General features: G+C 37.9%; 5 protein-coding genes across 5 annotated transcripts; 4 read left to right on the top strand and 1 right to left on the bottom strand.

Annotated features, from left to right (window-relative positions):
• Positions 1-1,312: 1,312 nt before the first annotated feature.
• Positions 1,313-3,328, top strand: EAF01_006501 (uncharacterized protein; the record flags this gene model as incomplete). The annotated part of the gene is made up of 2 exons (XM_038914755.1): positions 1,313-1,703; positions 1,806-3,328. 2 exons carry the CDS (start codon positions 1,313-1,315, stop codon positions 3,326-3,328), a joined length of 1,914 nt encoding a protein of 637 aa, XP_038769710.1.
• A 917-nt stretch (positions 3,329-4,245) lies between these two features.
• Positions 4,246-7,574, bottom strand: EAF01_006500 (uncharacterized protein; the record flags this gene model as incomplete). The annotated part of the gene is made up of 3 exons (XM_038914754.1): positions 4,246-4,311; positions 4,603-7,325; positions 7,400-7,574. 3 exons carry the CDS (start codon positions 7,572-7,574, stop codon positions 4,246-4,248), a joined length of 2,964 nt encoding a protein of 987 aa, XP_038769709.1.
• A 2,210-nt stretch (positions 7,575-9,784) lies between these two features.
• On the top strand, positions 9,785-10,816 carry EAF01_006499 (uncharacterized protein; the record flags this gene model as incomplete). Its single annotated transcript, XM_038914753.1, has 1 exon — positions 9,785-10,816. One exon carries the CDS (start codon positions 9,785-9,787, stop codon positions 10,814-10,816), a length of 1,032 nt encoding a protein of 343 aa, XP_038769708.1.
• A 1,956-nt stretch (positions 10,817-12,772) lies between these two features.
• Positions 12,773-14,347, top strand: EAF01_006498 (uncharacterized protein; the record flags this gene model as incomplete). Its single annotated transcript, XM_038914752.1, has 8 exons — positions 12,773-12,803; positions 12,855-12,985; positions 13,031-13,160; positions 13,222-13,442; positions 13,491-13,630; positions 13,688-13,755; positions 13,803-13,828; positions 14,150-14,347. 8 exons carry the CDS (start codon positions 12,773-12,775, stop codon positions 14,345-14,347), a joined length of 945 nt encoding a protein of 314 aa, XP_038769707.1.
• Positions 14,348-23,252: 8,905 nt separating this feature from the next.
• Positions 23,253-24,395, top strand: EAF01_006497 (uncharacterized protein; the record flags this gene model as incomplete). Its single annotated transcript, XM_038914751.1, has 2 exons — positions 23,253-24,246; positions 24,322-24,395. 2 exons carry the CDS (start codon positions 23,253-23,255, stop codon positions 24,393-24,395), a joined length of 1,068 nt encoding a protein of 355 aa, XP_038769706.1.
• Positions 24,396-24,812: the final 417 nt, after the last annotated feature.

The following is a 24,812-nucleotide window of genomic DNA, read 5'->3' as shown; positions in this document are numbered from 1 at the left end:
TACAACCAACAAGCCGTAGAAATCTCACACTTTAGGTATCCGTACATCTAAGATACCAAAACTCCATCATCTCGATGACTCCAGAATCCAGAATCCAGAATCTCCAACTTTCAAACTTGAAGTTCTACAAAGTAGATAGTTGCTTATATACCACATCCTCTGCAACACAACCAAAAACACAAACCCAAAGGAAATTGTCAGTTCCCAACCCTTACCATATAACTCAACCATCTTCCAGATCAACTCCCTACCCCTCCATCCCCCTCCATCCCACCACCAAAAAAGCAAAAAAAGCAAAATCTTAAACACCTCCAAAAGAAAAGAATCATGACGATCGACACACCTGCAACCTGCAACTTTCCCTTACCTCCCTACCTAGGTATACAGGAAAAGAAACCTCAATGTTCGAATTTTCTTTTTCTATGAGTAATAAGTAGCTTTGCATTGTATCATCTGACTTTTACCAGCCAATTCATATTCACACTCTTGTTTCATTTCAAACCTCACTTTGCTCTATCCATACATACATATAACATACTAGTACGCATTACATCACTTTACGCATTCTATGCATTGTCTCTAGCTATCAATTCCTTTCTTCACTTTTTCACCTCATCTCACTTCACTCCACTTGAAACTTCACTTCAATCACTCGTCATATTCCTCTCCAACTCCGACCCCACATCGAATTTCAACCTTCACTTCACTTCACTTCACTTCACTTCACTTCGCTTCACTTCGCTTCGCTTGACTTCACCCTCATACACCACATCTCGCACTAAAAACTCCAACCTTCACTCCAGTTTCCCCCCACCAACTCTCAAAAAAAAAAAAAAAAAAAGAAAAGAATTCACTTCACCTTCAAAATCCAGTCACGCACCCCCACCAGAACCGTACTTACGCCACACATCAAATTCACTCAACCTCTTCTTCTCATTTTCATCTCGCTAGTACGAGTCCTTCATCGATTATAGTGTTTCCCCTCAGTAGCCCATGTATCAATACGGTATTGTTCTTCACTCATTTTTTGTTTCTGCCATAAAAGCATCTTCTTGGGAATTGTTGTTTCTTCTTCTTCATTACAATCCTTTCTTCGATTGCAAAAGGTACCAGGAACGGGACCAGTTTTGCAGGTCACGATAAAGTCCAAACTTTCTCCACCTTAACAACTTGTCAAATTCCAACAATTACATTTGCACCGTGATAGGAATTGTCACACTTTGGATTCTATTATCTTATCATACCAACTTGTCTCTTATTCTACTTATCAATACTTTGACAACAACAAAATACAACACCAAAAAATATCAAAATGGCTTCCCACAGACGACAACGATCTCATCTTCCCTTTCCATCAGTCTCCCCCTCCCAACAAACACCACGTCCACTTCCTCTTCCTCTCCCAACAGAGATGAAAAAATACCAAACTTGGCAAACAGCTCGGTCGATTTCCATGGATATCAAGAATGTGCCAGTCCCACCTCTAGCACGTCGATCAGCGACAGCTCCTGTGATCGGTACCACCTCCGATCAATTCATAGATTATGACCGGAGCTCATCACCCGAACCCGGATTCTACCCAAAGTCCGTAGCGAAACCCGAGGCGCCAACTCGGTACACTACGTCGTACTACCATATCCTTGGACTGCCGGAAAGTCCTGATGTTACCACAGAGGAAATTGAAGAGGCGTTTCAGAAGCTCAGTAAGATTTCCCTTCTATTCATTCAATCCTAAAATTACCCTTCAAGCAATTTTGATTCACTTGACTCCAAACACACAAACCCCAAACTAACAGCCTTTACAGTACAAAATCCATCTTCACACCCATCACATCACTATGATAACCTGGAGCGGATTCGTAAAACGCTCACTGGCTCAACCAGACGACGCGCCTACGATCATGGCCGTCGTGCTCACTTACTTCACCAATCTCAACTGAAAGATCGGGAGCGTTTTGAGGAAATGCACAAAGACTCTGACAAGCTTTCAAGAGATCGGGAGCGATTTGAGAAAATGCGCAACGACTGTGACAAACTTTCAAAAGCTCACAGTACTACTGCTCAGGAGATCCAAGCCTTGAGCGATGATATGAGAATGAAAAGTCTGGAGAGCGAATTGAAGATGGTCAAAAAAGAGGTGGCAGCAACCATTAAGAGAAAAGTCAAAAACATGGGGCTGAGTATGAGTTTGGATGGATTGGACGAGGAAGAGGGAGTACCTTGGGAGGAAATAGATTTCGGTACCAGAAGTTCCCAAATTGTGGGGGAAAGGTTGGGTCTTGAATTTGAATTCAATGGGTCTGGTAGTGAGGAGGATTCCGGGGATGAAAATGGATCCGAAGGCGTATTTTCAGACAGAGAGGAAGAGAGAAGAAAGCCTAGAAGATCGGAAGAGTCCGAACAAATCAAAAGGCTTGAGGAATTTGAAGAATTGTCTGCATCTGCGATGACAGGAATATTGTCAAGTATGTCTTCTTCTGGACTTGAAAAGGCTCCGATCGCTCCAGAGACGATTGCCAAAAAAAATCAAGAGATATGGGATGTCAAGGATGAAAATCTGTCTGCGCCCGAAGAGGCAGTATCATTTCCACAGGCAGATTCCACTGATATCAAAAATATATCGCCCCCTGCAGAGATAATTCTGAAAAGCGACAGAGAGGACTCGGATACGAAGGACGCGGATGAGAAGATTCCAGATATTCGAGAAACGACCCCAAAAGAAACGACCCCAAAGGAAATGCCCAAGTCCAAACCCGGCAAAGAACCTGCAGATCCCAAAAACAAAACGCAGGAAACTCCAGACACTCCCAAGCCCACCACACATACCGCCCCAACAACCCCGCCACCGCCCACCGAAACCGATCTCCCTGACCTCCTCAGCATCGTCGAATTTCTCTACCCCACACCTCCTCCGACCCCAGAAGCAAAAACGAAGAAGAAAAGGGAAAAGGTTTCTTACAAAGAGATCTGGGAATTCGATTACAACTCCGAATCAGAATGCGAATCAGATCCCGATTGCGAATCCAATGCTGAGTCTTCACCAGAGGGACCAGAAATCCTCCCCTCGTTCTCCTCCCCATCTCCATCTCCACGTTTCACCCAGTCCCTCAGTCCCGACCTCACCCCAAACCTCCACGAACTTCCCGGTTCCGAAATCTGGGAACTCGGTTACCCGAATCACAACCTCAACCCCACCAAAGAACAAGAAAGGGAGGAAGAACACGAAACCATAATTCTCTTCCTCCAGTTTATCATAGTTTTCTCGTTAGCGACTGCTGCATGGGGTTGGTTTGGCGGGGGGTGGGTGTTGAATTTGGTTTTGGTTTGAGGGTTTGGTGGTTTAATGGTTGGAGATTTGAGTTTGAGATTTGATATCAGCCTATGGTGGGAGGATTTTTTAGATGTTGAGAGAGATGGGAGTCATGGGAGCAGGAGCTTTTTTTTTTCGTGGAGTGGGATGCAATGCGATAGAATAGATTCAACGGAATTAGAAATTGAAGTTAGAAAGAGAGTGCCAGCAACCCGTGTCGGGGTAACGAGATAGGAAGGAAGGAATGAAGGGAAGAAGGGAAGAGCTTCACATACAGTCCAGAATAATGAGGACAGAAGGAAGGAGCGAACAACCAAACGAACGATCGAATTACAAAAAAATGAATCACACACACCAGCGGAGGAAAAAATTGTACAAACAGAGCAGAGCAGAGCAGGAAGGAGCGGACAGATGAACAGATACTGCAGAGTTGTGTCATTTGCGTCTTGCATGCATATTGCATATCAAGCAGAAATTTACCAAGTACTTTTTGCCTCGCTTTTACTCTTTCGGATTTGCTTGGGTCTGGCTGGACTGGACTGGGCTTGGCTACAGAGACAGATGGATAGGTTGGCTAGAGTTGAATTTGGAGGGGTATATGAATAATCACAAATATAATGTGAATATCAATATCAATAATGAGCCTGGGCATTCATAATCAATCTCCAAAAACGCAAATATAGTGTATAAAAATTGATCTCGTCTGTGAACCTAATTCTTTTTGATTTTGTGAGATTAATATAATGCTCGTGAGTTTAAATCAATCAAGCCACTACAGGGTATCTCTATTTCAACTATTACCCACACATTACATCCCATCCTACCCCGTTTCCCATGCCATATCTCATAGAAATCTATCATGCAAATATCATTCCCATGTAATCATCCACTGGCATTTTTCCACCAAAATCCTCCACAATTCTACGACTAATCCTCTAAGCCTTTTCCCCCTCAGCGTCAGGTGTATTCGTCCCCTTGGAGTGTGACATGCTATATGGTGCCTGCGAACGTTTTGGTCAATGCCTATTCTCTCTAATGTTGATAATTTCTCCAATCTTATCCTTCGAATTGCTTCGAATCGTTCTGTCTAAACCCCAGGATATCATAGTAAAGGAAATAAAGATGGAAAAAAAAAATTAAAATCCCAAAACTAATGGCTCGTTTCGAAAGTCGATGTGTTGAGGATAATGAAAGTAGAAAAGTAATGAAAGTGGAAAAGAAATTTAAGTATTTTGACGTAATGAAGCCGGTCGAGAAAGTGACCTCGGACGAGTTTGAGAAAATCTGCATACCAATACCTGCTTCGCATTACAAATTCTCCAGGCCAAATTCCTTACGTTTCCATCTGCTCTGACCACTTCAGGCGCAAACTCGATACCAAACATATAATGAACAGCATGGACTACGCGTCTTGAGTATTTCCCGTCTCTTGCTACCAATACCCCGAAACTTTCATCTACAGAGTTAGGAGCAATATCTGGGTTTCGATCGAAGCAATTGCGCACTACGGGTAGTAAAGCTTGCTCGACTGCACTGCGGATGAGAGATTGGGATTGAGAGTTGTCCGAATCAAGAGAAATGTTTAAGTTTGAGTTTTCGTCGTCAAATCGGGGAATGCGGATTTCGAATGGGAGTGAGATTGCCATGACATTGTGTTTACCATCATGGTGGTAACGGAATTCGAAGACTCCTTGGGTCCAGAAGAGCTTGTCGCCCTCAAAAATCATTTCTCCTTCCATGTAATCTTGAGTTGAGCCATCCATACGTTTTGCGCCTGAAACAAACCTATTCGAAACGAGAATGCCTTTATCTGCCGGACTGGACTCGTATTCATTAGGGACCGTGGCAACCCAGCGGCCCGCTGAAGGAATTCGAGTCACCTCTCGAGATGCATTGTCAGCTACCATATACATACCTACCCAATCAGCTTTACTATGTTTTATTGGTGCTGTCCATTTCACCTTGATCGGTGCACCATATTCGAAAACGAGAGGTTTGAATCCGTCCATTCGTTCTTGTGGAAGGCGGGCCGTGATTCCTTCCTTAGAAGTTGTGCGCTTGTGCATGGCCGAGTCAAACGATGTACCCTCGATCGTAACAGAGTAATCTCTAGGATCAAAACCGGCCAAGTCTGGTGCAATTCTTGTCAATGTTAGACGAGCGGGATATTGACTGAAGAGTGCAGAGGTGTCTCTGAAGATGGTCGAAACACCCGCCGCAAATTTGGGTCGGGCAGCATCCAAAAATTCTTCGACAAAATGGCCAGTTTCTTCCAAAACTCGATCAACATTCCCATGCCATTTTTTGATTTGAGGTGGCAATGATCTCTTGATGCTTTTTGATAGACCAGCTTCTAATCGAAGATTTCGCCCATATAACTTTTGCATGTGAGGCTTTTCGACGAATTGAAGGAACGCAAGTGTAAGCGTGTGGCTGAGAAGCGCCAAGAAAAATATAGCTCGGCTTCCTGTGATGAAAACTGCTCCCCAGATACCAGCAAGCCCGATGATACGTTCTGGGTTATTAAGGTATCGATAGATACCGCTGTACGTGAGTTTGGGAGCGTGGTCGAAGAAAAAGTCTCCAAAGAACCATCCAAATTCACCCAAAGACTCATAGATACTGATAGCCGTCCAGAGCTGAAGCGAAACTAAACCAGCACCTAGGACATGTCGCAACAAAACAAGACCATAAGCCCAATCAGATGGCATTGAGTACATCTTCCAGGTTGCGGCAATGAAACTTGCGTAGCACATTGTCATGCTTAAGTGATACATTCCTTTCCATTGTCTCCAAGCTTCTTCTGTGCTATCACCATATTTGACGAAATGTCGGGTCCACATCTTCTTGTTTGATTGTCTGTCAAGAATTATTCCGAGACCCACCGAGTACCACAAACGCCAAAATATAGCGCTGATTACAAAAAGTGCCTGGTAAACTGGAGTCGAGGGTGTAAGAGCAGTAATGAGAAAGACGTAACCTAAGAGTAGGAGAATGGAAACATCTGTGATCCGGAAAAGATCAATGTTGCCCAATCCCATGAGATTATGGACTGCTAATGGTTGAGTAGTATTAAGCGGTGGTGTTTGTGTGGGCGATGAATCTACGCTATATTCAAGACCCTCTTTACTTGATGCTAGTGCATTTGCATGATCGATGTCGCTTGGGGTTGGATTATCTTGGTGCTTTCTGGGAGGCGGAGGATTGTATGTTTTGTCGATGTGAGGATTCTCCACAACGAGTAGAAATGCGAATTGAGCCATATGTGCAACGATCGAAATTGCTAGCACGCTGTAGCTTGCAGCCATCATTGAGATCCCATAATAACCAGCATATCCAACAGAATACATTGGATGAGGTGCCATTTCAAAAACACCATCAAAAGTCAATTCTTGATCGATCAGGTAAAAGAAGTCACCCCAGTACCATGCATAATCTTTTACGACGCGATGTGCGTCAAGCTTAACCCATAGGTTAAACAAAACGAGTATGATTCCTGCACCCCATCGGAGTGTTGACATGATCAGACTTTCATCGGATGGTGCGCCCCCACAAGCAATCGCAAAGAGACAGTATGAAGTGAAATCACACATCAGAATGAGATCCACCACCCTTCGAAAGACTAGCCATGTATTATACTCAATGGGAGCCTCCTCAAATTTGTAATCATCTGGTATTTTAGTCTCTAATTCAGTCTTGATCAAGTTGTATAACCATGGTCGAGGATTTTTGCCAGTAATCGGGTTTTCAAATAGATTCCACTTCTTTGTCCATGCTACTATTCTTTTGTGGTGTGATTGGATGTGAAGGAGATATCCAATGCCAACATTGTAACACCCTCGCCAGAAAAGGAACAAGACTGCGAATACCGGTCTCTTCAATGAACTCGGCAGCGCATAGAGTGCGAATATATGAAGGGCAAGTATGACCAATACGATTGCATCCGAGAGGTTCTTGGGTTGTCGAGGATCGAGCAATTGAGAAACCATATCATGAGTCTGGGGCACTGTAAATACTGTGGCTCTGTTAGCTTGGGGTTTCCAAATTGTTACTGGCATGTACAATCGTTGAAAGAAACCCTTCACTTACTGGTACCATCCGGCGTTCTGCCAAAGGTCTTCTTGTCTTTGTCATGTTCGAAGTCTTCGGACGGTGGCTCGGAACCGCCGCGGGCTGTCATATTATCCTCATTTGTGGTAGGAACATTGTTGATTCGCTCCCGTAAGCCATTCAAATCTGGAGACTTCATCGAAGAAGTACTCATGTCGAATGGACTCTACCGTGTTGAAAACGGCAATATAATGTCCTTGAGACGTGAGGTCTGTCAATCGAGGAGTCCTAGGTGGTTTCGATGAAACAACACGTTGGTGTAAAGAATGTAAGTGAAGTGGAGGTTAGCATGTACTTATTTATGTTAACCATATAGATAGTTATTTTCTAAATGTTGAATTTATAGAAGTGGGTTGAACCGTATGCTGATGCTGTCCTTTTCTGCGAGATCAAGGTTGTTCGATTTCAATTCAATGGGGTTCGTTGATTAAGTTGCACCTCGCGTCTCTCCGAAACGATCAGAGTGGAGGTAATTCTGACGAATTATATTGCTCAGCACAAAGAAATACGGCCGTTTTGACATTTGATTCTTGGTGGGAAATGGGATATCGGGGACCAGTTTAGATATGAATATGGATTTTTGTTTGTCATATTGATCAATCATGAAGTAGCTCGTAGATACTCGACAGTATGTATGTATGTACGTAGTATGTATGAATGATTTTTTGAGGAAGGTATGACATATTTGATGTTCATTCTTTTTTATTTTTTGGCTTGATGTGACGATGAAAGTTGGGGAAACGCGTGGGGGATTTTTGCTAATTACTGTTTCCTCTTGACTATCCTATCTAATCAATCAAATTCTGTCCATAATTACTGCACATCACAACTCCTACTACAATTGTCTCTGTCTCTATCTTAACACCCTCTATCTATTGTCCGTAGGTCGTTCTTAGATATTCTAGGAAGCTGCCAACACATACGATATTCTTCCGTGTTCAATCTAAATATGCACGAGATGGTTCTCAACAAAAAAATTCAGATAGAATTCAGTAGAATCAAATCCCAATTAATTGACATGTGAAAGATCCAGTCAAATGGACGATCAATGATGTGATTTTATATGCATGGTCAAGGATTCCTCCAAAATCCCCATTCTTTTGGGGGAACCGACCAAAATCATATCTGGGGAAAGATGGAGAACATTAAAAGTATAAAGTTTATTGTATCAGATTCATCCTCTCAGATTCCTCTGTACAAGGCTCGGGTTGACGGAAGGATCCCGTCTTACCTTACCATCCCCTATCATCCACGTTTTTGTGATCTGTCGTGTTACTCACAAAACACTACAGTAGCATTTCTGTCATCCAGTTTCGGGCTTTTGATACATGGTAACCAGGAGCGGAGCCAATGAGAGACCTGCCCCTTGAAAATGACGGAGAATATCCAGTTGATAAGGACGACTCGAAGGTTGCCGTGCCTGTGCCAGGTTCCCCTCGAAAGTACTGTCTTACCGTCTTTCACAAATAGAGTCTTTGTCGTGGGGGATTGGTATCCATAACAAGACTCAAGGTATAGTTTGAGCACCTCTGTCTTACCGAAGACTTTACCCACCAGAGCATATGAACGCTACAGTGCATTCAGAGACAGGTTCTCGTTCGTCGTTAAGTTAACGTTGAGATGATGGAAACATCAACCAAGTCATTTGCTTGTGTGAAGCCGCAATATCGAAACTCCATATTCATTTGAACATTTGAGGCGATAGCCAACGGGTAAGTGATGGTGTTAGAATTGACAAAGCTAGCGAACGAGCTGGAAAAATGGTCACAGAACGGGTGTGACAGAAGAGAGGTACGAGGTTCAGACACGAAGATGGTAGAAAACTTCAACACGATGTCCTCTGAGGCTTAGCTCAACGTCTGACACATGTCGATCTCTCAAAGAACCTCTTCGAATAGGTAATTGGGTACTGGAATAAGCTCAGTCAAAAGTACAGCGCTTCTGTCTGGAGTTTTGCGGGTAGCATTCCTCATGATGAGCGATTCAACAAATAGAGGTGAGAGAGTATAAAATTTGATAGAGTCTTACAGTCTTACAATCTTTATTTTGAGAAAGAGACGGACTAGCTCCTCAATCCATCGGTTGTTTCAATAGCTGGAGAGCTTAAGAAGACTGATAGAGATGAGCGTTTGCAGAGACCGATAAATTCAAATGGGTGATAACTACCCCGCCGGCAATCGGAGAAACAACCTCACCGCCTTACCAATTAAGTCAATGGTATTATAAACCAGTCTTATCTTTAGGTTGGCAAAATTCCATTGTTGCTTTGTAAACATCCAACGACTTTGTTATCCCATCGACCATCCCACATCTTACATTCAATCAATAATTCACAACTTTATTCTGATTTTGTCGCAGTAAATCATGGCTCCATCTCTTGAGGAAAGGCCAGATGCTGTGCAAGACGTCCTCTCAAATCCTCTCAAAAATGCTCTCAAACTTGTCGCCCCAGAACCGGAACATTGTCCCGGTCCAGAGTCCGAAGCTGCGGGAAAGGCAGATTCTTGCGCCGGCTGTCCCAACCAAGCTATATGCGCATCTGCACCTAAAGGTCCCGATCCCGATATTCCAGCTATAACTGCACGTCTCGCTGGCATCAAACATAAAGTCTTAATTCTGTCGGGGAAGGGTGGTGTAGGAAAAAGCACATTTACAAGTTTGCTTGCACATGCCTTTGCAACAAATGAAGACAATACAGTAGGAATTATGGATACTGATATCTGTGGTCCGAGCATACCCAAAATGATGGGAGTAGAAACGGAGCAGATACATGTTAGTGGTGCAGGTTGGAGTCCAGTATGGGTTATGGAGAATTTGGGTGTGATGAGTGTGCAGTTTATGTTACCCAATCGAGACGATGCCGTAATATGGAGAGGACCAAAGAAGAATGGATTGATCAAGCAATTCCTGAAGGATGTAGAGTGGGGAGAGATGGATTTCTTATTAGTGGACACACCCCCAGGAACCAGTGATGAACATTTGAGTGTGAATTCATTCCTTAAGGAGAGTGGGGTAGATGGGGCTTTGGTAGTTACAACGCCACAGGAAGTTTCACTGTTAGATGTTAGAAAAGAGATCGATTTTTGTCGGAAGGCGGGGATTAAGGTATTAGGGATTGTGGAAAACATGTCAGGATTTGTCTGCCCAAAATGTACGCACGAAAGTCAAATTTTCCAAGCAACAACGGGAGGCGCGAGAGCTTTGGCTAAAGAGATGAACATCCCTTTCTTGGGGGCTGTACCACTAGATCCTCGAATTGGGATGTCGTGCGATTATGGCGAGAGCTTTTTCGATGCTTGGCCTGATAGTCCAGCCTGCACGGCATTGAAGACTGTCGTTAGAAAACTCGGTGAAGAGATTGGACTCGATCCCAAGAGCATACTCCCTGACGATTGAAAAGTCCTCCACGAACTTCATTTTCACAGGTCACCCGATAACATGAACCAGTCGGTAGAGCGTGATCAATATCCGCTCCTAGGCACTCAGCTTCTTGTCATGTCTATCATAATGCTACACATCCAGTCCGTCGACTTTGTCACGGTCTGAACCCGTAACCAGAGAGCGAGGAAATGGGGACAGAGAATAATATAATATCAAAGATAATTAGCACATAGAATTCGAACGAAGTATGAGATTCAATAAGCAGAAAGTCCAGTGAGCTTAGCAATGCGGTTTGGCTCGGGTGGCGAGTGCCCACCCATGTTTCATATCTCACCTGCAGTTTGCACACCAGCTTTAATGTACACTTGCTTGTTTAAGATTTCGGCAACATTTGAAACTCTGAAGTCCTTCACTCCCTACGCACCTCGCTGACATGTCAATTGAAGCAACGGTATCTTTGTTAATCCACACATCACTGGAATCTTTTCACATGGGCGGGTTATCATGGATTAATCCATGCCCCAAATGCAGATGCTACCATGTTTCTGCGTCCGGAGAGTCAAATTCGGGCAATCTAGTCTAGCTCGCTTACATTCACATTCCCATTTCAAATATCTGAGCAAAATGCACCACCAATTCAGGGATTCGTGGCCGAATATGAACGTTGATTTATATGCACGTGCCCGAGGTACCTGAATATCTCGGAACATTATGCATCGGAGTATTCACACTTTTTTCTGGTAAGGCCTGGAATCATGAGATGGATTTCAAATTCTTCTAGGTGTACTTCTATCCCTATATGATCAGGGATTTCGCAGTGCGATAACCCATCTAAAAAGTAGGGTATATTTTAATGTTTTGTTCATCTCGGCAGTTACTGGATTTGCTTACATTGTGTGACTTAGCATGCAACTTGAATAACAATGTGGATGATGGATGGTAGTATGCATTCTCGAGGCATTCTCCGAGCTTTGCATACAATACATGTGTTATAGCAAGGGACCCGCTTATATTCCTTTATAATGTCTATTTATATGGAATCAAGAGCTTCTAGTTACATTCAAAAATCACTTGGGCGAACTTGGTTCCATCCGAAGACAAATCAGAATGGCCCTTTGAGCAAGTGGTCCCACGAGGCCAGTGTTGGGTTAAAGCCGATGTCTTTCTCATCTTGTCGTCCGTTCTTCTCAAGCCTGCTGATCTTGATTTGAGCCGAGATTCTGGACCCTCTCTCTATATACCTATCCATTAACATCGAAGATATTGGCTAATTTGCTGTATGGGAATCAAAAATCGCAAGGTGTTTCCTAGGTTTTGCATGGCGGAAATCATTTGCAGGTTTCATATCAACCAAAGCACTGAAAGTTTCATACGATAATAATCAGTCAGATGCAGGTACCTATTGGTTTCGCCTAAACCTGAACCAAAGATTGCCGAACCCATTGTCTTCAAAAAATTCATATGAACCTCTTAACCTACCACACCAGATGCAAGCTGTCATAAGCTTTATAGTTGCATGCGGATATATTCTAGAGAACATCATCCGATAATCTTGTGTTGCAAAGTGCTTGTGGGTATCAATTATTTGTGAGGAAAGTTTTTGGCTGTGTTTCGTAGACCAGAACGGTTTAAGCATCTGGAGAACGATTCCTTTGTAGGACAGCTAGGCTTTGATACCCCTAGGGCCTGTATGTCAGATTGTGGTGTGGGTCAAGATTTTAACTTGGATGAGAGGTTTGTTCGAACGGTTTCCTTTCCACATGGGGACTTATCCACCTACACGAACGGATAGGGAAAAAACGGTTCATCCGATCTTTCTTGGTGGGTTCTATGATTGATGGATCTTTATGAGCCCCGACAAACTAACCGTGGTAATATGTTTTCCCAATGTTTACTTTTACCTGCTTAGACTCCGCTCTTTCGGTTGTCGGTCGAGATATACTTTGAGTAAGTTACAATCGACGTTCCAACATGACAGCTGTGGGGCCTGATATTAACATCGGTGAGCTGCTTCAAATCTTCAATGGCTCGCTATCGCTAACTCTGTTCATAGACGGAAAAGGTCCGGCTGTGATCTTGGCTCTCAATGCTGTCTCAATCACCATTGTTATCGCAAGATGCATGACGCAAAGATTCATCATCCGTCAACTGGGACTTAGTGATGCTTTGGTCGTTGTATCGATGGTATACTCTCTACTCATGAGCCATGAATCATAACTAATGATGAAGTGTACCATTTCTTCCATGGCAGCTTTGATCGCAGTACAATATCACTATGGCTGGGGACGACATTACGCATATCTCGATCCATTCCATAGGATTGAGGCAATGAAATATAGCGCAATTGGACAATCTTCTGGTAATTTCGCTCTAGTGCAAGTTTCTGTACCAGATATCTTCCTAACATTTATGTGCGCCAGGTGTCATGGGCTCAACTTTTGGTCTCATGTCCTTCATTATCCTCATGCTACAACTATTTGGAACTTCTAAATTAAAGCACGCAGCTCTATGGACATTATTTTGGGTAGAATTTATTCCAAATTGTATTGTTGTCATCACATTGTACGTTCAATGTAATGATATTCAAGCTCTGTGGGACACATCGAATGTATCTTCATGCTGGCCTGAGTCTTACCAAACTGTGAGTTTAGACACATAAATACTGGAATCATTTCTAATGACACATTAGTATATTGGCTACGCACACACAAGTTGGAATGGCCACACAGATTTTCTTCTGACTTGTCTACCGGCAACAATGTTGTGGAGTTTACAAATGAATCGTCGTACGAAATTTGGTTTGGTTTTCTTGTTAAGCCTTAGTTTACTGTGAGTTATACTTCTAGCCTTGTCCACCACATTTTTTTTAATTTTCACTTCTTGCAGCGCCTTCGTGGGAGTCATCATGAAAATTGTGTACATTAGAGTACTTGCCGACCGAGGAGATTATGCTTGTAAGTACCATAATATTCATCGACTAACGACCTGCTAACAATACCAGATAACATAGTTCCATTCTTCGTCAGGGTATAGTAGACTTTCTCTACTTCTCTAAATGACTCTTTCCTAACTCTCCGAAAACAGAGTCGAATTCAATCTCGTTGTGATCGCCTCTTCAGTTCCGCTCCTCCGTCCCCTCTTTGTACGTCCTCGATCCGGCGATTTCAGTACCCGCAATGGCTCCACAGCTCCTACCTTCGAGACGTCAGGCTATAGTAATAAGAGAAAATCAATACAGAATAATCACATATTTAGTGAAATAAGCGATGATGATTTGGGACTGAAAATTCGAGGGATGGGATGCCGATCGATGATAAGGGGAGCGAAGATCATTCCTTACCGATACAGGGGGAGAAGGAAAGAGTTTTGGAACCGTGGGTGGTGAAGAAGGAAGTTGGTTATAGTGTGAGGGTTGAGGAGACGGCGGAGAAGGATATGGAAAAGGTAAAACCGAAGAGGGAAAGAGGGAGAAATCATACTTTTATGGTGCCGAAGAGAGCGAGTAAAGGGAGTATGAGTATTCTGAGTCATGTTTCTATGGTGTGAAAATTACTGGTTTGGGGTTATGGGTTATTGTTAGGGTTTGGAATTGGAATTGGATTGGAATCTCGGATGGACATTGATATGGAAGGATATAGATATGTGGATGTACTCAGCAAATCATCTCTTTTGTAATCTTACACTCACTTTAAATCATGAGCTTTCACCCTTATTTTCCTACTCAGAGCTCCTGCAAGATATCATTATCTTCATCATCATTATTATCATCCGCGATTTATCTCTTCTATAAACCTCATTACTATGATCTGTACTGGAAGAATACCTATATATATACAGCACCAACAGTTGAAAAATAGGAACGGACAAAGGGGAAGGAAGGGAAGATGCGTACGTACCCTTGTCTCATTTACTTATGTGTTGAATTGTTATGTATGCATTTGGAATTGAGTATTTCGTAGAGTATATTATATTTTAGAGTTTGTGTTGGCATCGGCCATGCTGTCGGGACGAGGTAGTCAATGTACCGAGGCCGATAACGCGCGTTTGAACCATAAGTCGGGTATTCTATTTTCTGACCACTCTTGTTCTGAGCTACCCTTTTATATCAAAAAGCACTTTTTTCAGTTTATTAATATCTTTATTAAAACATGATATAATTTATTGAATATATATATAAGTCAGAATAATTTAGGCTTAATCTTAAAATCTTGAATTTTTAGGATTTTTTTAAATAGAAATGTAAAGTTTTAAAATATCGATTTTTTTTTCGAAACGTACGATTACATACTTAAGAGAATCATATTTGTATATAGATTGTTTTAATTATATTTATTTATTTTATATAGATTTTTATAATACTTTACTTAAGAATATAGATTTAGATTCTTTTCTTTAAATAATTTAAATATTAATTAGTGTTTACTTTTACTTAAAGATATTTACAAATTAGATTATTATTTTAAGGATTTATATAAAGGTATCTATATAAAGAATAAAATGTTGGTTTTAATTATTTAATAAAATATTCTTCAAAAAGACAAACAAAGTCATATTAGATTGAATTTATATATAATTTATATAAAAGAATTAAAATATTATCTTTTCTATAACATAGTTTATTAATATATATATTATATCAATACGTATACTACTTTTATCTTAATTTATATTCTTTAATTTCAATATATAATTTATTAATTATTTATTATATAATCAAATAATAAAAAAGGAAAAATACTTTTAATTATTGAAACTATTAAAAAAGATAAAAAACTTTTAATTCAAAAAACTATTAAATTATATAATATTATATATATAATATTTATTCAAAAAATGAATAAAATAACTCTTATAATTAAATTTTAATTATAAAATCTGAAATTTATTAAAGTAAAAGAATAAATAATTATTTTATATATTCTTGATATAGATTTAAAAGATTTTCTTTTTAAATTTAAATGGGTAGAAAATATAGCGAATTATATTCTCGAATTGAAAGAAGAAAAAGCTGTTAAAAAGTTTTAAGTATATTGATTTATAAAACAATACAAAGAATTAAAGATATATTTTAGTTATGTTTATAACTTTCAAAAAGTAATTTCAATTAATTATAAATATATAAATGGAATACAATATTTTGAATAAAGATTTTTATAATTTTAATGAAATAAACTTTATAATGGGAATTATATATATAATAATAATTGTTATTAGTACTGAAAGATATAATAAAAGCAAATTAGTATAATCAAATAATCGAGAATGAGCTATAACAATAATATATAGAAATAAAGAGGGTAAAACTATTCCCTTATTTCTAATAATTCAAGAATAAGTTCATTTCTTTAATTAGTATACTAAAACCGATCTTCTTATCGATTGAGTTATTAAATCTATATCTAATGAATAAACAAATAATAAAACGGGTTTAGAATGATTGAAGTATTTCGATAAGTATATTAAGAATTGAAAAAAGGGCAAATATTGAATGTTGGTGTTGAATGAATATGAAAACTATAAATCAATAGTTCTTTAAATATATTATAAAGAGAATGATATTATATATTTATATTTATTATTTAATTCAATTATTTAATATTAATTGTTTTAATAATCTAAAATGTTCATATGATAATCAAATTGATAAATTTATTAAGATATATATTAATCATATTTCAAAGATTAAATTCTTTATAGCTTTTAAAACTATATATAAAAAATCAATTATTTTTCAAAATATAAAATTAGGATTTTAAGGAATAGATTTAATCCTATTTAATTTTGAAATTGTATTCTTGAAATTAGATATTCGAATTTGTATATTTATTCTTTTTTTTTAATCTAAATTAATAAATTTCTTAAATTCTTCATAATTCAATTGAAACTTTTTCTTAACTAATATTAATTAAATTTCGAATAACTTGTTATTAATTAAACTTATTTATACTTATATTTAAGATTGTATTAGTTTTAGCTAAAGATATAGAGTAATTAACTTATAAAAAAATATTTTTGAATATAAAGATTCATATATTTCGAATAACAAATAAAGTAACGTAACGTATGGGGAACTCGGACATATGGGGAACTCGGACACTTTTAGCCCATCACCAACTTGAAACCGCAATAACTTTTATTATGCATACCCAATCACCTTCTACATCTGCTCAAATTGAAGAGAAGCTTCAAAAGGCTATAATTTCACTTCAATTGAAAGAATTTAAATCAATTAGAAAGGCTGCAGAGCATTTTGAAGTCCCTAAGTCTACCCTAGCTGATAGGCTGGCTGGGAAGAAAACACGTTCCCAAACCCACGAAATGGCTCAAATTCTTTCAAACGCAGAAGAAAATACTCTTGTACGATGGATTTCACGACTTACCATCACTGGATTCCCTGCTACACCTATGTTGGTGAAGGAAATGGCCGACGAAATTCGTCTTCGACGCGTTCGGGTCGCGTCATCTCGAAATCCTACCTCGACAGAAATTCCACCTATAGGCCACGAATGGATCTATAGATTCCAAAAACGACATCCAGAACTTAAAACATGCTATTCACGTCAATTAGAGTCTAATCGGGCTAAAGAAGCAACTCCGGAGAATATTCAGGCTTGGTTTGACGCGTTTCGCACGCGTCTCATTGAGCGAAAGTATGAATTAATTAGATGATATGTATAATATGGATGAAACCGGATTTGGAGTTGGAAGTACTCAAAGTACGCGCATTATAGTCGATTCTACTCAGAAATCGAATTGGAAAGTTACAGCTGGCAAGCAAGAATGGATAACTGCATTTGAATGTGTCAATGCAGCTGGAAATGCTCTATCACCTATGGTCATTTTCAAGGCTCAGAATACGAATTCTGCATGGATTCCAAAGGACACACCTCAAAGCTGGCAGTTCTCTACTAGTACAAATGGATGGACCTCAAATAGCCATGGATTAGAATGGTTAAAAAGGGTTTTCGAACCAGAATCCAAGAAAGTGTCAGGTGACCGACCTCGACTTTTGATCATGGATGGCCATTCAAGCCATATTACAGGTAGCTTTATTGCTTTCTGTATAGATAATGATATTGATTTACTTATATTACCTCCTCATTGCTCTCACTTGCTTCAGCCACTTGATATTGCGGTGTATGGGCCAATGAAACGATATCATGCTTTAGAGGTCGATCGATATTCTCGAGCTGGTGTAAAGCGAATCCAAAGAGCTGAATGGGTAGAACTCTTTCAAAATATTAGAAAAAAAGCATTGAATTCTTCTAATATTAAAGCTGGCTGGAGAGGAGCTGGTTTAGTACCTTTTGCCCCACGAAAAGTACTCGATTCATTACCATTTAACTCCTCCCAGCAACCTTCTACTCCACAAATGAGAACCCCCAATCAAGACCTAGACTTGTCTATACTCAGGAGTTCTCCTCCAGATGGAACAGAACTAAGGCAAGCAAATCAGATCTTTAATACAGCTCTAGCAAGCAGTGGTTCTCCTGCATCGCCAACTCGTCGATATGCCAAGAGAATGACTAGGCTTGTAGAATCTCAAAATGCTGAGATAGCCCTACTTCGGAAACAGCTCTCTGATGCTCAGGAGGTAATTGAGACTCGAAAGAAAAGAACTAAAGGCAAAAGAGTCAAATTACAAGGTCAATTTGTCTTTAGTACTAAGGAAGTATTGAAAATGGTACGTGAGGCGGAGGAAAAACCGAAGGAGAAAAAGCCACGAGGACGGCCACGCAAACGCCCAATTGAAGAATCAGAAGAAGAGATTGAAGAAGAAGAGCTAGAGAATAGTTCAAGTGATTCGGAATTGGAATTGGAGGATTGTGTGGCTCGTAGAACAAGATCGCGTGTAGAATAATTGAAAAAGTGTCCGAGTTCCCCATACGTTACGTTATTAAGCAAATATTAATATACAAAAAAAACTTAATTATATTAAAAAAAGTATTTACTGTGACGATCCTGTCATATTAGTGGATCGCTTAGGGACCTACGTGATCCACAATCCTGTATATTACCACTTCCCTCTCAAGAGCTTTTTCAGCTCTTTACCTTAGTATTCTAAATGATGTGATCGTCACATTATACTAAGGTTAACGTGGTTTATTAGTACGTGCATTATATCAGTATGTGTATCATTATATTTATATACAAAAAACGATTGTGTGTAATCGTACACTTTTTTTATTTATTGGTATAATTTAATTTTTTCTTATATATATTATATTTATCTATATAAATAATACAAAAATGAATTAAAATAGTAAAATCTTATAATAATAAAGAAGTTATTTAAAGAAATAGATTTTTGTAATGTAAAGTGTAATATTCTTGAGCTATAATTGAGATATCTATAAAAAGATTAAATTTTATAAATATTTCATTTTTATTATTTATAGGGAAACTTTTTTAGAGAAAAAATAATGATTAATGATTTAAATAAAAATATTAATAAAAGACTAATTTTGGTGTATTTTGAAGTGATGCACGTATTAATATGGTGCATGTACTAATAAACTACGTTATATAAATTTTAAAAAAGCTCTTAATCGCTCCTACAAAGCTTCCTATTACTAGCCCGTTCGTCGAATATCTATTATCTATTACCTTTCGTGTTCACTCCTTCGATATAATTATTTATATAATTTTCAATCAAGACTTTTCCCTAGTTTCATTTTTACAAACCTTATTCCTAATAAATTAATACCTTATTATTATATCATTTAGGGTCTTTCTATTTTATCAATAATAAATCTAAAGATTCTAAATCTAGTATATAAATTATAGGAATTAATCAATTCAAAGTATTAATATGCTTATACGATTAATACTATAATAAAGCAGTTTATTCAGTTGATCTATTAGGCTAATTCATGCTCTATTAGTGCTTTTATTATTCCTTCATTAGTATTATCGATAAGAAACATATTTCAAGTAGATTTCCTTTTCTTAACTTATTTTATTTTTCAACAATTCTCGAAATCTTCTTTTATTAATTTCAAAGTCTTTTTTATAAAAGTAATGAAATCATAGAATATATATTTCTATAAAACAATCAATAATATTATGAATTATATTATAGAAAATATTAAAATTAGTACTTAAATTATAAACCAAATATTAGGGATAATAGAGAATATAGATTATAATATAACTAAATTATAGAATTATATTTAGAATACTAGTATATTTAAGAGTAAGCTTTTCAAAAGGGGGAAGTAGTATAATAATTCTGTCATATTAATGAATTACTTAGGGACCTATATAATTCATAATCCTGTATATTATCATTTATCTTTTAAAAGCTCTTTCAGCTCTTTACCTTAGTATTCTAAATAATATAATCGTTACATTGTTACGGGAGCTGCCTCTAGGGTCACGTGGAAGTGTCTAGAGATCTCTCGAGGTGGTTTAGACTAGACTTCAAGTAGGAATTCAATAAGGTTGTAACTGGTTGCAATTCTCGTAACTATAGTAATGAAACTAATGATTGTTCTTGAGCACGAAGCTCTACATTGTAATGAAATCCTGTTCCCTTATATAGACCTTCCTGCTCTGTTAACTCTTGAGTCGATTGTCGAAAGCCGATGGTCGAGTTTCGAAAGTCGAAAGTCGAAAGTCGATTTCGATTGTCGGCTTTTATGGTCACGTGATGCTAATCCTGTAGTTCTTGTTATCCGTCGTAACATACATTTACTAAACAAAAAGCTTTTGATATATTATTTCAATAAAAGATTGATATTCAAATTCAATATAATGAATATCAAAAAGAGAGTAAATTTGATAGGAAAGTATTTTTTATTCAATATTATAATAAATATAAAAAGATAGATTATAATATAAGAATCTATTAAAATAATATAATAAATTCTAGATTGTTAAATTCTAAATAATTTTAATCAATTAATTCAATTATTATTGAATAATATAGATTTGAAAGTATAAATTGAGGTAAAAGTAGTATATACATTGATATAATACATATACTAATAAACTACGTTATTATCTTTTTCGATCTATATATTAAAAAGAAATCCTTAATTACAATTATAATTTCTTTAGAATAATTTAATTTTTATCAACTTTATCTATTCTCATTATATCTTACTTAAAAGCCTAATATACTTTTCGAATTCGAAATCCTTTTTTTCCTTATAAAAAAAGTCATTTCGCTACTCTCTTTTCAAATCTCTTTTATTAAATCCTTCTTCTCCTTCTTTATTTTATAATATAAAACATTCTTTTTTATATATCTATTAAATCAGAAAAAAACCTACCTATTAAAAACAACATACTTAATTATTCGATTCGAAAGATAAAAAAAAAGGTTATTATCACGGTGTAAGAGATAGGTACTAGGTAAGATGTATGATATAGAGGGTGGATGCCTAAGGCATCCACATAACTACGTATTGAACCCGTGACAGTTATAAAGTTGAAGAGCCTATTATAATACAAACTAACTATTTAATAAAATAACTTTAAAAATCCTATTTGAATTCAATCTTCATTCGTACTCTTAAAAGAAAATATTACTTTTGAAATCTTACAAACTTCAAATCATTATTCTCTTACAAAAAAAATTCAACTACTTACTTCAGAATTTTATAAAGGAATAAAGAATGATTTACTTCTACTCATCTTCATATAATAATTAATTACCCTACTCTTCAATTTACTCCTTAAATTCGAATTAAATATAACAATCTATTTAGAAAGCGATTCAATTTAACATTTCGATCAACTCATCTCATTCTAGCGAATAAGACTCTTCCTTACTTATATATAACTTTTCAATTCGATTTATTCTTTCCCCCCCGTCTCAGCTTGATTATAGAATGAAGGAGATAAGGAGGAGAGATATCTTTAGTTTAGATTTTAGATATTAAGTCGGGTACCCTACTGTCTGACCACCCCTGTTTTGAGCCACCCTTTTATACTAAAAAGTGCTTTTTCAGTTCATTAATATCTTTATTAAAATAAAATATAATTGATCGAAAAATTTTATATATATAATTAAAATTATTTCTAATCTATATTGAAAATTTCAGATTTTTAGGACTTTTTGGAATAGAGATCTAAAGCTTCAAAATATTGATTTTTTAATTTATATAGGAATTATATACAAATTTGAAATTAATTTTAAATCTTCAATCCTTTCTAATTATAATTGATAAAAAATAACTAATTACTTTTTTGAAGGTTTTAAACTTGAATCTGTATAAAAGATTAATAAAAAAATTAATAAAAATTAATAGTTATAAATATATAATGTAAATAGGGAAAAATAATCTCTATAATTTCGGAAGTACTCTTATAAATACTTATTGATTGAAATTTTTCTAATTTTTTTTTAAATCTCTTATATTACAAATAAAGAAAATTTATAATAAAAATTTATAGTTTATTTTTAATAGTTTTAATCAAAAAGTTATTAATGATTTAAAACTGATTTTAAATTTATATATAATTCCTATACAAATTAAAAAATCGATATTTCAAAGCTTTAGATCTTTATTTAAAAAAATCCTAAAAATCCGAAATCTTTAGAATAAATTTAAAATGATCTGAATTATATATATATATATATATAGATTTTCAATAAATTCTATTAATAAATTAAAAGAGCGATTTTTAATATAAATAAGTGACCTATAAAAGGAATGATTAAAAAGTAGAGTATCTGATTTAGATCCTCTGATAGTTCCTCCTTCGTTGGCCTAGGCTCCACCTGGCTTAATAACTATGTCACCGTAACAAACTCCCTATTAGATTTAAGTTCAATTAGCGTGTCGCTATTTCAATCGCTCCCGTATACGGAAATGAAGCGATTTTTATACGTGGTTGAATTGATTACGTTATCTTATTGTACGGTATAAGAAGCTACGGTACTCGAAAAATTACCTCTACGCACATATCAACTCTATAATGACAAATAGTATTGATGCCAGATAGGCGAAGCCCCCGAGAAACCCATCGCATTCCACTCAACTCCTTGGTCCTTGCAGACGGAAACGAAGCGACCTCCCCCATACTGTATACCCTAGTTTATCAGCAAGTCCTGGTATCCCAGCCACAACACGGAGATTGAACCTGGACGTTGAAAACTAATTGTGGTATTTTTACGTTGCTTTCTTGCCTTGCTCTTATTTCTAAGTCGTATATACAGTTGATCGGGACGGAAAAATTGATTCCATTCGATACCGATACTCATTCGGATCGTCTGATGTAGTAGTTTAATATCCGTGGATCAAGCGTTGGAGAATCCAGAGGTTGGGATTCACTGAGCCTATATACTTCCGTTTACTTTCCCTCCATTGTTAATAGTGCTTCTTACCTCAGTATCTTCTTCATATCCATTTTCTACTCTGTTCCCTTATCTCATCTCCTTTCACCTATTCATCTCATTTGCCACTCTAGCCGTACGCCCTAGGTATCGTTTCTCCCCAGGATGAAAGCTTCAGTAATGAGCACGGCTCTCGCAGCCCTTACCTTCCTCCCCTCCCTCAGCACGTGCACTCCCATCGCAAGCCCCAGCTCCGTCGCCATCTCCAAACCTATCCCCTCCCTCCCCCTGACAGTCAGCGTCGTGAAAACCTTCGAAACCTCCTCCTGGTGCGAGAACATCGCCATCAGATCCAACGGCAATCTTCTCGTCTCCCGTCTCGATACCCCCGAGGTTCTCCTCGTCTCCCCTACAAACGCATTCGACCCCATCACCATCACCACCTTCAACGCCACTACCTACAAAGGCGCCCTCGGTATCTCCGAAACCACAAAAGATGTCTTCTACGTCATCACCTCCGCCCAAGTCGACGACTCCTTCGTCAAAACCAGCGGCGTAAACTCCATCTGGAAAATCAACATGAAGACTTTTGCCCAAAGCAAAGGAATAATTACCTCCCCGGCAACCGTTACAAAGATCGTCGATATCCCCGGTGCCGATTTCCTTAACGGAATGACCACATTAGACCACGAAAATGTGCTCGTAGGAGATATCTACAACGGCTGGGTATACAAAGTCTGCGTCACCACGGGCGCCTACTCCATCATCATCAACGATCCCAAGATGAAAGTTCCCGCGGGCGCCTCCACCAATCTCGGGGTCAACGGAATCAAAATCTCGAAATCCTATCTCTACTGGACCAACACCGCCGTGGGTACTCTCAACAAAATCAAGATTAAAAGCGATGGAACACCGATTGGATCCAGCTCCGTCGTCGTAAGCAATGTTCCCAGAGCAGATGATTTTATTTTCAAGCGCGATGGAACTATCTGGGTTGCGCAAAATGCAATGGATAAATTGAGTTATATTCCTGTAGGAGCTAGTCAAGCTACTCTTGTTGCTGGAAGTAACATTTCGACTACTTTGGCTGGTGTTACTTCGGGCCATTTTGGAAGAACGGCTAAGGATGCTAATATTTTATATTTGGCTACTAGTGGTGGTGAGTTTTCCCTTTCCCTTCTTTTTAAACCTATTTTGTGTCATCTGGAAATTTGACGATACTAATTGAAAAAAGGATTGGGATCACCCATCAACGGAACCGTGACCGTAGCTGGAAGTATTGTCAAAATCGACACCACTGGGTTTTAATAATCAACGCCTGGGAGTGATGATGATGAATGTGATGAAGATGTAAAATGGTAGTTCCAGAGTGTGGAATTGCATGATTTCATGTTTGATGCTGATGTCGAATTGATACATGTATAAATTTTAAAATATAGAAAATAATAATATCTTTAGCAAGTAAGAATCCATGTGCCTATCCGTAATCAGTGCTCTGGACTACAATTTTGAACTTCTTTTAGCACCGCTCGCTTCTGACTCTCGGGACCCCCAGAGGCGAGGTCTGAAGATGGTGGTAACAGGTGTAAACGTGGAATATGAGGGGTCCAAGCGAATGAATAAGATACCAACAACAATAATTCTACAGCACCTCGATTTCAAATCATAAGTCTGATACAATGCTTTTATATTGAACAAATGTATTGTATACCGTGATTCAAAGGT

The sequence above is a fragment of the Botrytis porri genome (genome assembly GCF_014898465.1).
Source record: "Botrytis porri strain MUCL 3234 chromosome Unknown BPOR_008, whole genome shotgun sequence".
NCBI classification, from domain to species: domain Eukaryota; kingdom Fungi; phylum Ascomycota; class Leotiomycetes; order Helotiales; family Sclerotiniaceae; genus Botrytis; species Botrytis porri.
The sequence above is the reverse complement of the archived record's forward strand: the minus strand, read 5'-3'. Positions and strand labels throughout refer to the sequence as shown.